The sequence below is a fragment of the Leptopilina heterotoma genome, unplaced genomic scaffold, assembly GCF_015476425.1.
Source record: "Leptopilina heterotoma isolate Lh14 unplaced genomic scaffold, ASM1547642v1 Lhet_68, whole genome shotgun sequence".
Lineage (NCBI taxonomy): Eukaryota > Metazoa > Arthropoda > Insecta > Hymenoptera > Figitidae > Leptopilina > Leptopilina heterotoma.
In genome coordinates, this window is record NW_025111157.1 from 2,266,262 (window position 1) to 2,280,009 (window position 13,748).

The 13,748-nt window shown below is 21.7% G+C and overlaps 3 protein-coding genes across 4 annotated transcripts in view; 1 reads left to right on the plus strand and 2 right to left on the minus strand.

The window, feature by feature from the left end:
• Positions 1-6,117, plus strand: part of LOC122510441 — a 55,309-nt gene extending 49,192 nt beyond the window's left edge. The window contains exons 17-23 of one of the 2 annotated variants that reach the window (XM_043625090.1): positions 187-314; positions 828-980; positions 3,269-3,473; positions 3,595-3,743; positions 3,834-4,049; positions 4,157-4,258; positions 5,804-6,117. In XM_043625090.1, coding sequence (XP_043481025.1) covers positions 187-314; positions 828-980; positions 3,269-3,473; positions 3,595-3,743; positions 3,834-4,049; positions 4,157-4,258; positions 5,804-5,890 — 1,040 coding nt within the window. In that variant the 3' untranslated portion in view covers positions 5,891-6,117. The remainder of the gene's footprint in view (positions 1-186; positions 315-827; positions 981-3,268; positions 3,474-3,594; positions 3,744-3,833; positions 4,050-4,156; positions 4,259-5,803) is intronic. The other variant, XM_043625091.1, reaches the window with a different exon arrangement.
• A 388-nt stretch (positions 6,118-6,505) lies between these two features.
• On the minus strand, positions 6,506-7,937 carry LOC122510172 (protein MNN4-like). The gene is made up of 3 exons (XM_043624629.1): positions 7,178-7,937; positions 6,947-7,087; positions 6,506-6,603 (listed from the first exon to the last, which is right to left on the minus strand). The coding sequence occupies exons 1-3, from the start codon at positions 7,509-7,511 to the stop codon at positions 6,506-6,508; spliced, it is 573 nt and encodes a 190-aa protein (XP_043480564.1). The 5' UTR covers positions 7,512-7,937.
• Positions 7,938-9,004: 1,067 nt separating this feature from the next.
• On the minus strand, positions 9,005-13,688 carry LOC122510452. The gene is made up of 4 exons (XM_043625104.1): positions 13,296-13,688; positions 12,753-13,103; positions 9,817-10,120; positions 9,005-9,325 (listed from the first exon to the last, which is right to left on the minus strand). Exons 1-4 carry the CDS (start codon positions 13,416-13,418, stop codon positions 9,078-9,080), a joined length of 1,026 nt encoding a protein of 341 aa, XP_043481039.1. The 5' UTR covers positions 13,419-13,688; the 3' UTR covers positions 9,005-9,077.
• Positions 13,689-13,748: the final 60 nt, after the last annotated feature.

Sequence of the window (13,748 nt, forward strand, 5' to 3'; positions counted from 1 at the left end):
TATTATTTATATTATAGTATTTTTTATTCAATTATTCTATTATTTTTATTTTTTATTTTTTATTTTTCTATTTTCAATTTTAATTTCAAAAAATTTCAATTGTAAATTAAAAAATTATAACGAAATTGTTTACTTTAAAATTAAAAAGAAATTGTTTATTTTATTAATTGTTTTCAATTTTTGCAGCCCTCGGGAATCCGTTAATAAAAGGATTGACGGAAGTGGTTAAATCACGGCCAGAAGATCCGGTAAACTATCTTGCCTCCTACTTGTATAATTCTTCAAACAAGACTGAAACTCCAAAATCCACTCATGTAATTTCATCTTCTTACTCTCATTTCTTTTTCATTTTTTGTAAAAATATTTTTTCTAAAATATTTTTTCTTTTTGTCTAAATTTAATTAACAAAGAACAAGTTATTTTCTCTTTCCAGATATTATTAATTTTTCATACGATAGAATTCATATTCAGAAATCAAATATTCCTTAAAAAATAAAATAATAATTATTATTTTTTAAATCATTATACTTTAAAGTATCTTTGAAAAAAAATTGCCTCTAAAGAAAATTATCGAAAGAATAATTCAGCGCAAAGAAGAAATTTGAAAATGACGTTTTGGATCATAGTTCTGTGTGTTTGAGGAACAATAGTTGATATAGTATTTCATACAAATATTCATTAGGAAATCCTTGCACTGTGTCAATTTTGTTTTACATTTATAATCGTATTTTAATTAGAATTTTTTGTATTAATGTTAGTTGTGATTTTGTCACTTTGAGAAAATTTCGATTTCGATTTTTAATGAGATTTCATTTTTTTTCATACAGGAATCAAATGTCCTGATTATTGATGATCGTGATGAGGAAACGAATATTGAAGATGATGATCTTGGATATCCGCAAACTCCAGAAAACGAGCCTGATCCCTCTGACACACAAGAAATCAATCCCGGGAAATCGAATTTCAATGATATTAACAGGGTGAGAGTTTGATTGAAAGTTAAAAATAATTTTTTTCACACTACTATAAAATTTGGAGAATTTTATAGAAATTAAAAAATTAATGCAAAAATTCAATAATTTTCAAAAGTAATAAAATTCTTCGCAGAAATTCAATTACGTTCAAAAATTTTAAAAAATTCTCGTAAAAATTTCAATTATTTTTAGAAATAATAAAATTCTTCTTCGAAATTCAATTTTGGTAAATAATAAAACTCATTGTAGAATTTCAATTATTTTTAATACAATTTTAATCAAATTCCTCGAAAAATGTATAATTATTCTTAAAAATTGTATTAAAATTCGCCGAAAGAATTCACATATTTAAAAATTTATTTAATAAAATTCTTTACGAGGATTCAATTTTAAGAAATATTGAATTAATAAATTATTTATTTTTGTATTCAAATAATTGAATTCTAGTAGAATTTTCTAATAAAAATTGATTTAAAAATGAACTTTAGTTAAAATTTTACATAATAATTGAATATTAGGAGAATTTTAGGATAATTTTTTAGAAATAATTAAATTTAGAAAAGGTTTAATTTTAAAAATTGGCAAAATTTTAACTATTTTCTAAAATTTCCCTACAATTCAATGATTTTCAATATCTACTATTTTAATAAAATTTTCTAAAAGAATTCAATTATTTAAAATAAATTTAATTATTTTCATAAATAATAAAAATTTCACAGGAATTCAATTATTTACAAATTTTTTTAATAACTTTCATCGCAAAAATTCAATTATTTTTATAAATAATAAAACTCTTTTGAGAAATTCAATTATTTTCAATGCACTTTTAATAAAATTCCCCGAAACGATTCAATTACCTATCTTCTTGAATAATAAATTTTTTAGCATAAATTAAATTGTTTTCAGTAGAATTTTTATAAAATTTCTTCAAAGAATTCAATTATTTTCAAAAATTGCAATAAAATTCTGGACAAAATTCAATTATTTTCAAAAATTGCAATAAAATTCTGGAAAAAATTCAATTATTTTCAAAATATTCTCATAAAATTCTGGACAAAATTCAATTATTTTCAAAATATTCTCATAAAATTAAATAAACGAATTTTTCATTAAAATTATTAAGACACACAATTATTTTAAAAAACTGTAAAAAATTCTTCATAAGATTTAATTATTTTCATAATATGTAATTTAAATTATTAAAAAGAAACTATTGCATTCAAAAAACGTAAAGAAATTTTTCAAAAAGATTTAATTATTTACAAAAAGCCTGATAGAATAGATCAAAAAAATTTCGATTATTTTAAAAGTTTAGAAGAAATTTTTCATAAAATTCAATTACTTTTAAAATATTCAATTAAAATGATTTAAAAACAGATTCAAAGAAATATTTTGCTAGAATTAAATTATTTTCAATTCAATTTCAATGAAATTACTCGAAAGAATTGAATTAAATTATTTTTATGAAGAATAAAGCTATTTTAAGAAATTCAATTTCGATTATTTGCAGGAATTTAATTATTTTCAATACAATTTTAATAAATTCTTCAAAACAATTAAATTATTGTTACAAATTGATAAAAATTTTCGCAAGGATTAAATTATTTTTATAAATAATAAAACTCTTTTGAGAAATTTAATTTTGATTATTTTAAAAGTTTGAAAAAAATTTTTAATAAAATTCATTTACTTTCAAAATATTCAATTAAAATTATTTAAAAAAAACTCCATTATTTAAAAAAAAATTCAAAGAAATCCTTCTCGAGAATTCAATTGTTTTCAATTCAATTTCAATGAAATTTCTCAAAAGAATTGAATTACTTTAAAAAATTTTAATAAAATTCTTCGTAAGAATTTAATTATTTTCATAAAAAATAAAATTCTTCTCCGGAATTCAATTATTTTTAATAAAATTTTAATAAAATTCAATATTCAAAATTTTAGTCATTAACAGAGACGATTATTTTAATAAGTTGAAAAAAATTCTTTTTTCCATTCAATTATTTTCTAATTTTTCAATTAAAATTATTTAAAAAATTAGAATTATTTTCAATGATCTTAAATAAATTCTTCAAAAGATATTAATTATTTATAAGAACTCTAATAAAATTGTTTAAAAGAATTTTATGTTTATAAAAATTTATTTGAATAATAGTAAAATTACTAAATACAATTATCAAGAAACCTGATTATTTTAAAAGCTTGAAGGAAATTCGTCATAAAATTATAAATTAATTAAAAATTAAATTTATTGAAAACATTTTCTGTAATTTAATTGACTTGTTAAATTTCAGGATGAACACGGGCAGTCTATACTTCATTTTGCAGCTGTTCGATCGCATACACGCGATTCATTATTCAACCTTCTGCAGGAGTCGCAAATAAATATTGCTTATAGAGATGAAACTTATAGAACGGGTAGAGACGTTGCAGAAACATCGCATGTACCGGACAATGCGATGGAAATTGATCGTTGGGTGGTTTTTTTAGCTGCTCGAGGTATTTTCTTTTTTTTTTTGCTTATACTCGAAATTTTTTCTTAATTTCTTTTTATTTTTTTCTATTGTACGGAAAAAAATTTCCTATTATTTAGTTTTTAAATAAACAATTATTTTTAAAGGAGAAACAGAAAAATTAGTCGAACTTTTATTGGAGGGATACGATCACATTTTGGATACTTCGGATGATGGAGAGAATATAGTGGATGTTGCTAAAAAGCAAGGTCACGAATCTACTGTACAATTTTTGCAGTCAATTCCAAATTTTGAGGTAAGAAGAAAAAAATAATTCCTTTTTCCTTGTTTATTTTCTGAAATTTCAAAATTACTGGGATTATAATTTTTTTTTTTGTTTTTACAGTCAAGAAGAGAAGAGTTACACAGTGCGATTAGAGCAAATAATGCAGAAATGACGAGAGAATTGTTTATACAAAATGGAGATGGAGCGAAATTAATTGCATTCGCGAAAAATGTCTATGGACGATGTGCAATTCACATTGCAGTTTTAAGAGAAAATGCCGAAATTGTTGAGTTTATTGCTGAGAATTATCCAGAAACATTGGCAATTGGCGATAATGTACGTATTTAAAAAAAATCATCCCTTTTAAAATTTAATTAATTAATTAATTAAATTTATAATTAAATATTGAATTTAATTCATAATAATAAATAATTTCGCTTTAGCTTGAAAGAACAGCGCTTCATTATGCAATGGCCTTACCATCTATCGAAGTTTTAAGTACTATTTTAATAAAAGCAGGAGCTAAGCGTATAAGAAAAGACTTGGTAAGAAACTGCCCTTAATTATCTAGATTTCTTTTTTTTTAATTTTGAAAAATCTAGTAAAAGCTATATTAATAATCGTTGTATTCCAGTTATCTGTTCGCAGTTTGACATTAGTTGTTGTTTGCTTTTATTTTTGTTTCCTGACTTTTTAAATAATTTTTATTTTACATATTTTCCTTCAAAAAATTCAAATATTTTCAAAAATTCAAATAATATTCTTCAAAACAATTCAATTATTTTTATGAATTGTAAAATTCTCGGAAAGAATTCAATTATTTTCATAAATAATACAATTCTTCAAAGGAATTCAATTATTTTCATAAATAATAAAATTCTTCAAAGGAATTCAATTATTTTTATAAATAATAAAATTCTACTGAGAAATTTAATTATTTCCAATACAATTATAATAAAATTTCTCGAAAGAATACAATTATTATTTTTAAAAATATTATTTAAATTCAATTATTTTCAACAATTCTGATAAAAAATTCAATTATTTTTAAAAATAGTAATAAAATTTTTCTAAACAATTCAATTGTTCTCAATAGTTTTAAATAAAATTCTTTGTAAATTTCAATTATTTTCAAAATTTTCAATTTATTAAAATTACTTTCGAAAATTACATTATTTTTACAAAATTTAATGAAATACTTGAAAAAAATGTATTGATTTACAAAATCTCTAATAAAATTGTTTAAAATAATTTAATTTTCTATGAATAATTTTAATATAATTTAATTGGAAAATCGTTAATTACAATTAATAATAAACACGATTATTTAAAATATTTAAAAGAAATTCTTCTTAAAATTCAATTATTTTAAAAAATTACAGTAAAAATTATTAAGAAAAAATTCATTATTTTAAAGAATTTTAATAAAAATCTTTCGAAAACTTAAATTATTTTAAATACAAATTTAATTACATTTTCTCTAAAGAGTTCAATTATTTTCAAATTTTTTGATAAATTCTTTGCAAGAATTGAAATTAAACATTTAATTATTGAATTTTATTAAAATTTTCAAAAAATAATTCAATTTTTCTGAGAATTTTATTACAAATTTTTGTAAAATAATTTAATTCATTCAAAAAATGTTATTAAAATATTGAAAAAAATTAATTTGATTATTGAATTTTATTAAAATTATATTGAAAATAATTAAATTCACGAAAAGAATTTTAATATTTATAAATAATAATTAAATTCTTGCGATAAATTTTATTCCTTAGAAAAATAATTGAATTGTTTTGAAGGAATTTATAAAAATTTTAGAAAATAATTGAATTATTTCGTGAAATTTTATTAAAAATAATTGAATTTTTGCAAAAAATTTTATTATTTTTAAAAATAATTGAATTCTTGAGAAGAATGTTATTATTTATGAAAATAATTGAATTCTTGAGAAGAAATTAAAATTTTTGATGATATAAACAATAATAATTAATTATGTACTTAATAAATGAATTTTTTAAATTCTAATTTACTAGTTTATAAATAAATTTCGATTTAAATTGATAACTGACAATATTTAAATTTAATAGAGATCAAGACAGCCGAGTTATTATTACATGAACAAGACAGAAATTCAAAAACTCCAGGAAGAAGAAGATGAAATTATAAAAATGTAATAAAATCTACCAGATAGTTTTTCCATTAATGAAAAGAAGATAAAAATAACACACTTATAAATAAAGTAAGAAATTCTCTTTTTCTTTTAAAAAATAATTTCATTTTTAAATAAAAATTAGTTTTCTAGATTTATTAAATATTTCAAAAAAACCTGATAATATTGCAGTCATTAAACAGTTAAGACTAAGAAAAGAAAAAAATTTTATTATTTATATATATTGAGATAAGCAACGATATAAATTAATAACTATCTGTATATCTGTTATTGTCTTTCTATTATTAATTATATTATAATATTAATAAATAATAAATTATAATAATTATAATCCTACGATATAAAATTTGTATTTTTATTTTTGCGGAAATTTATTTCTATTTGCTGAAGTAATTTTTAATGGAGAAAAAATTTGTCACTTTAATTTTAATTCGGCACTTTTCTTTTCATTTTTGATAATTCCGAATTTTGTCAGATTAAATCAAAGAGATTTGAAAAATTAAATTTTCTTTTAATCAAAACGTTTAGAGAAGGCTAAGATCTAAAATAATCTAAAACCAAAGAAAAAAGTGTTTGTCATTACTTTAGTTTTTCGTTTCTTTCACGTTTTCATTTAATTCTATTTTTTCTCGATTAATTCCTTATTTATCTCATCGATTTCAATTATATCCTGCCAAGGATTTGGATTTACAAATGCAGGTCTCGCTTTTTGATGGGCTGTAAAAGGAAAAATTGAATTAATCACTTTCTTTCTTTTTTTGTTGTTGTAAATTTAAATTTTTTTACTATTTATTATATACTATTTATATACTATTATAATTATTATAAATAATAATAATATTATAATTATTATATTATTAATTATTATAATTTAATTATTATTACTATTATAATTATTATTATTATAATTTAGACTACAAAATAGCTTTTATACTTTTCACTATAAAATAATTTAGACTATAAAATTACTTTTATAGTTTTTACTATAAAATAATTTAGACTATAAAATAACTTTTATAGTTTTTACTATTAAATAATGTTTCAATTTTATTCAACTAACGTAATAAACCTTGAGTGGCTGGTTTCGGTTTTATTTTCGATTTTTCTCGCCACTCGCCATAGGCTTTGTTACTTTCTTCGACTCTCTTCTTTTTTTCCTCATCTTTCTGTTGTTCTTTTAAATGCTGTTTTTTCTGTTGTTCTAAAAGGAGAAGAGATGAGAAGAAATTTACTTAAGATTTTCAATTAGAAATTAGAATTGAATTAGAAAAGAAAGTAGGAAAACATTTACTCTTGTGATCATCTTCTTTTTTCCTTGCCCACTGTCGAAGATAAATTGTTTTTGCCACAACTGCCTTATCCTCAATATCTTTGAGTCTTTTCTGAAGTTCCAATTCTCTTCTCAAAATTTGCTGCTTAACGATTTGTTCATGCTTTTTTCTCTCGATCCATCTGACAAATGTTTCCTGATCCCTACGCTCCTTTTCCTCTTTTTCACTCTTGATTTTCTCCTCCTCCTCCTGTTTCATCTTCTCTGCTTGACGCTTTTTTTCCTTTAATTTCAAAATTCTTTGCTCCTTTTCCAGCATCCATTTCTCGTGGGCAATTTTTCGTGAACTCAACATTCCATTTGGAGTTTGTCTTCCAGATAAAGTGCACGACGTAAATGTCGAATTTGTCGAATTTTCAAAATCGCTTATCGAACATCTAAATTCAAAATTTTATTCATTGGGATTTTTAATTTTAATTTAATTTTAGAATCGATAGAAAAAAAACCTTTGTTCTGTTTTCATTTTGTATTCACTCGATGATAGTGGAAGATGGAGAGAGTTACTCTCAGAACTCGAGAAATCGCTGGTAATTTTACAACGTCTTTCGATTTGCTTCGATGGTCTCAATTGTTGATCGATGGAAGAATTCGTTGTCGATGAAATTGAAGGAAAGCAACGATATGTTCCGGGAGTATAATCGCCAGAAATGTGCGATTCTTCACCATTTGACTTTTCAATTGTTCAATTTAATTATTAGTCGACAGGAAAAATTTTCGAAAATAAAAGAAAATAAAACGAAAATATTCGAACATTAAAATAAATAATAAAAATAAAAAAAATAAATAAACAATAAATAAATTAAACATTAAAATAAATAAAAATTGAATTAATAAACTATAAGGTTAATTTTCCAATAAATTGAATTTGAGAATAGAAATAAAATTCGAAAAATAGAAAAAAATCAATTACATACAATGGAGAGAACAGAAATTCCATCGGTGAGAGTATTTGTTCCCTGTTTCGATTCCAAACGAGATGAATGACAAAATTGATGCTTGCAATATTTTCCCGAATGATCGCCGCAATTTTCATGACTTTCAAAATTTTCGGGACAAATCATTGAATTTGTGTAACGAATTTCCGATCCGGATTTCGAACTCGTTGATAGAAGATCATAATTGTTTGTCTTGTTCCTTGGAAAAATAAATTTCTTCCTTCCCTCGCATAATGACGATGAATCTTCAGTGGAAAATTGTGTTAAACCATTTTCAGATTGAAAACGACGCATTATTTTCTTCTCGAAAATTTGCAACTGTCAAAATTGCTGTCCAAAAAAAAAAAAAAATTCTTAACCAAATTATTATTTGTCAAAAAAAATTTTTGTTTCCTTTACAAAGAAAATCGTAGTAGAAAAATAGAAATCATTTTTAAATTATGTATTTTCTAATTAGATTTGCTGATTATTTTGAAAATATTTTCCGTATTGTGAATTATTAAATTCTAAATGTTCTAAATCCGACTTCATTTCTTTTTTTTTTATTTTTCATCTACAAATAATAACCTATTTAATGTCACTTTCCACGTTCATTCGTTAATTTTTTAAAATGTAAGAATTTTTTTACTATTCATTTAAGCGATGTAAACGATTCAAACGATAAACTGTATTTGGTAAATTTCACATATTTTGAATTAAATTTAAATAATTTTCCTTTAATTACAAGGATTACAAGTATTTGAATATGTTTTAAATTTCAATTTAAAAAAAATTGACAATTCGATTGAACATCGATTTACTACTTTTCATCGAAAGCAAAAGTAGATAAGTTCTAAAAATTAAAATTTAATTATGAGATTTTTCAATTTTTGTATTTATTTCAAAGTATCACTTAAATGTTATAAATTGGGAATTATGAGATCAGATCAATGTTCAGTGTACATCCCCCCTCTTTCGGTAATATTACTTTGTTTTACAATTGATAAATATTCCTCACTGACTTCCTCGGGTTCCATTTTAAAAAAGTACTCCCCGTCTCGATGAATATAATAAGTATCAACGAAATTAAAATATAATCCAAGTACGATATTCAAAGCAGCAGTGTCGTATGCATGACAACCAGAATATCGATATTGTGGCTTTTTATTGAAACGACATCCGGCTGATTGAGCTCCTGTGAAAATTATTTTAATTAAAATAGAAATAATTAAATATATAAAAAATTTAACTAATGTCAAGAGGAATTGAATTAATTTTTTTTTTTTTAAAAAAAACTAACTTTTTTTAAAAATGTCCAATTAAATTCATTCAAAATTTAAATTTTCCAAAATTTCAAATTGAAACCTTTTGAAATAAAAATTATTTATGAAAATTGTAATTATGCAACTCATAAAAATCAATTATTGTTGAAATTTTAAAGTTTAAAATTATTTATTAAATAATTTAGAAGTCATCATTTTTTGATAGCTCTTCAACAAAATAAATTATTTTCAAAAATAGAAAAATGTAAAAGTTTTTTTAATAAAATTCTTGGTAATTTCAAAGTTTTAATTTAAGACACCAAAATTCAGAATTTTGTTATGAATTCAATAAAAATTTAATTTTTTTTTTCAGTTCAATTAAAAATGTTGATTGAATGAAATTAAATAAAATTGAAATACAAACCTATAGGACAGATGCAATCTCGAGTTAAAGCACACTGCACCCAAGGGAGCATTATTTTTTCCCTTATTTCATTGGTGTTTCTAATAATAATTCGTGATGCCCTTATTAATGGAAGAAATAAGAAACTTTCACTAGTTGTGTGAAAATATTCATACATTTTTGGATGTGTGAGGGAACTAATAGCGTGACTCGATGGCCATGTAAGAATTCCTGATTTAGGTAAAAGATATTTTGAAACTTTCGAAGAATTCAATCTCACATTTGAATCCATATATAATACGTTTTCTAAAGTATTTAAAGCAGTCTGTAATTTAAAAATAAAAAATCATTATTCATTTAAATATTAACAGCCCTCGCCTCGGATCGACTTTAAAACTGTCCATTTTTCTTTTTAAAGATTATTAAGGTAGAATATTTTCAAAAATTTGAATAAAGAAATTCTTAAAATTAAGTTTTTAGAAATATTTCTAAAAAATTTTTAAAAGACAATATTTTTATAATTACATACAATGAAAATATGTCCAAAATATTTTAATTTGATAAAATCTTTTAAAAAATAATTGAAATTTATTAAAATCTTGGAAAAATAATTTAAATGTGATAAAATCTTTTCAAAATGTAAGAATCTTAAATAAATAAATAAAAATAATTGAGTTTTTAAAAAATATAAAAATATAATCACAAAAATTTTATTTTGTTTTTCCCTGAGTTTTTCCTGATTTAGACTTTTTCCCCGGCCCTGACGAATATTCTGATTCACTACAAAAATTATTAGATACTCAAAAAAATGTTCTACTACATTTATTTGCGAATTTCTTCAAAAGTAAAATTATTCCAAAACATCAGTAACATCTTTTTCAAATAAATATTTAATAATTATTATAATTTAAAATTTTAAGTGAAATTCATTTTTTAATCAATTTTTATTAGAAAATTTTACGAGATTTCAATTATTTAAATACAAAAATAAATAATTTATTAAATAATTGAATATTTCTTAAAATTGAAATTTTTATGAAGAATTTTATCAAAATTTTTTTAAATAATTTAATTCTTTTAGCGAATTTAAAAAAAAATGTTAAGAATAAATGCAATTTCCTATCATTTTATTTAAAATTGTATAAAAAATAATTGAAATTCTGCGAGAAGTTTTGTTATTTTTATAAAAATAATTGAATTCTTGCAACGAATTTTATTAAAAAATTTTCTAAAGAATTTAATTCCGTTGAAGAATTTAATTTCTGAAAATAATTGAATTCCAAAGAAAAATATTATTATTTGTGAAAATAATTATTTCCTTGTGATGAATTTTATTCAAATTTTTTTTAAATAATTGAATTTTTCAGAATTTTTTAAAACTTTTTGAAAACAATTAAATTCTATCGAGAAATTACATTAAATAATTGAAAATAATTGGAATCTGAGAAAGAATTTTATTAAAATTTTTTTAAATAATTTAATTCCTATGAAAATGTTCTTTTTTGAAAAAAAAAATTAAATTCTTGTGAAGAATTTTATTAAAATCTTTTAAATAATTAAATTGTTTCGAAGAATTTTATTTTTTACGAAAATAATTGAATTATTTCGAAGATTTTAATAAACATTTTAAACAATAATTGTATTCCTAGGAAAAATTTTATATTGTATTAAAATAATTGTATTCTATGATCAATTTTATAATTTTTCAAATTTATAAAGCATTTTAACAAAATTTTTTTAAATAATTGAATTCTCGAGAAAAATTTTATTATTTATGAAAATAATTGATTTCTTGAGAAGAATTTTATTAACTAAATCTTGTAACAAATTTTGTCAACATTTTTTTAAATAATAGAATTTTTAAAAGAATTTTATTTAAATTTTTCGAAATATTTGAATTTCTCAGAACTATTTTTTTCAATTCTCTAAATATATGTGAATTCTTTCGAGAAACTTCATTAAAAAATGAAAAATAATTGAATTGGTGCGAAGAAATTAATAAAAAATTGGTAAGTAATTGAATTCCTGTGGAATTTTTATTAAAATTTTGTTTAAATAATTGCATTCTTTTGGAAAATTTTATTAAAATCGTAGATATTAAAAATAATTGAAAAGAGAAAAATTTTTGAAAATAATTGAAATTTTGCCAAGAATTTTATTAAATTTTTTGAAAATAACTGAATTTCGGAGAAGAATTTTATTATTTATAATGATAATTTAAATTTTGACGAGAATTTTAAAAGATTTTTGAACATAATTGTATTTATGCGAAGAAGTTTATCACTCTTGAAAATAATTGAATTTCTTGTAATCAGTTGTTCTTAAAATTTTTATTTAAATTCATTAAAAATTGATATTTTACTAAAATTTCAAATTGAAACCTGTCAAGTTCTTCTATTTATGAAGATTGTAAACGCAACTCTTTTGAAATTTAATTAATTTTGAAATTTTTAAGTAAAATTATTCATTAAATAATTTCTAAGTAATAAATTTATGGTAGTTCTTGAAGAATTAAGTTAATTAAAAAGAAATTATTGTCAGAATATAGAAAAAATTGAAGGTTTTGTATTAGAATTCGTGACATTTTCATAGTTTATGAGGCAAACAAAAAAGAGTCCAAAATTGAGAATTTTCTTATAAATTCTAAAAATTTAATTTTTTTCAGTACTTTTAATAAAAATCTCTGACTTTTCCCTGATCAATTCTAATTTCCCTAAATTCCCTGACCTGTGGCAACCCTGTTTGTATTAAAAATTTGGTATTTTGTTGCAAAATTTGGAAGAAAAGTCGAAAAAGTCGCAATTTTTTAATATAAGTCGATAAAAGTCGCATTATTCGAAAATAGTCGAGAAAGTCATAATATCCGAGGCCTGTTAATTAAGGAGTAAATATTATTCATTAAGAGTAAATACTATTTATTAAGAGTAAATATTAATTAATAAGTAAATATTATTTACCTGAATAACAAGAGGCCTATACACGTGCAATCTATCGTCTTCAGCGTGAGCAGGAAAAAAACTTAAATCAAATTGTACGACATTACATTTACTCGAATTACAAGCCGATCTCACAGTTTGTAATACATCTTCATTTAGTCCAACACTATACACAACAATACTGTTATTTGGCAAAAAATGACTGACATTTTTAACAAAACCATAAATATTTTGCTCGCTTCCAGGCCTGATTAGAGATACAACAGTGACATTTTGTGATTTTGATGGAGTATTTGTTCCATCAAGACCTAGTAGAGCGAGGTATCTGGAGTCTGTAACTAAACGTTTTTCTTCGACATCTTTTAAGTTCTCCTATAAACAGAAATTCCAAAACATTAATACATTCTTCATTTCCATCAATTCATATTTCTACATTTTCTCTTTCATTTGTCTACAATATTCCACAATAATCCCAGTTTTTTTAATTTTTAAAAAATTCATTTGCTTATTTTGTTTGAAACTACGTTTTTTTTAAAAAAATTTAAATTGTATAAATAAACTCACCTGGAAACTCCGCAATTGTTTTGTTACTAATGTTTGAAAAGGCCTTTGGCTGCTGAAAGCAATAAAAACAATAGTCGTCCCGACAACACAAATAAGGAACAACAGAAAGTTTCTGGCACGCATTTTTCATCCTTTATTATTAAAAAAATAGTCAATCATAATACTGATAAATGTTTATAAATTTCGAAATTGTTAGAGAGGTTATAAACTGTGTACACGCGCTGTTATCATTATAAAAAATAGAGATTTTTTGTAAAAACTTTCTTGAATATTTCAATTTTCTTCTCTTTTTGTTCCTATATTTGTAAACCTTGTAAACTTTTTAAAAACTGTACACGGGTATGAATAAAAAATTTATTTAGACATTTCTTTTTAAATTTTTTGTACAAAACAGTACAAAAGTGACAAACAGCTGTAGCAGACGACAAAAGTAATTTGGTTTTTTAACGCTAG

Coding starts and splice junctions, on each gene's coding strand:
- LOC122510172 (XM_043624629.1), bottom strand. CDS start 7,511: ATGTTGAGTTCACGAAAAATTGCCCACGAGAAATGGATGCTGGAAAAG. Junction 7,088..7,177: donor AAAAGAAGATGATCACAAGA/GTAAATGTTTTC, acceptor TTCTCCTTTTAG/AACAACAGAAAAAACAGCAT. Junction 6,604..6,946: donor AGCCACTCAAGGTTTATTAC/GTTAGTTGAATA, acceptor TTCCTTTTACAG/CCCATCAAAAAGCGAGACCT.
- LOC122510452 (XM_043625104.1), bottom strand. CDS start 13,418: ATGCGTGCCAGAAACTTTCTGTTGTTCCTTATTTGTGTTGTCGGGACG. Junction 10,121..12,752: donor ATAGGCCTCTTGTTATTCAG/GTAAATAATATT, acceptor TTTAAATTACAG/ACTGCTTTAAATACTTTAGA. Junction 9,326..9,816: donor AGATTGCATCTGTCCTATAG/GTTTGTATTTCA, acceptor TAATTTTCACAG/GAGCTCAATCAGCCGGATGT.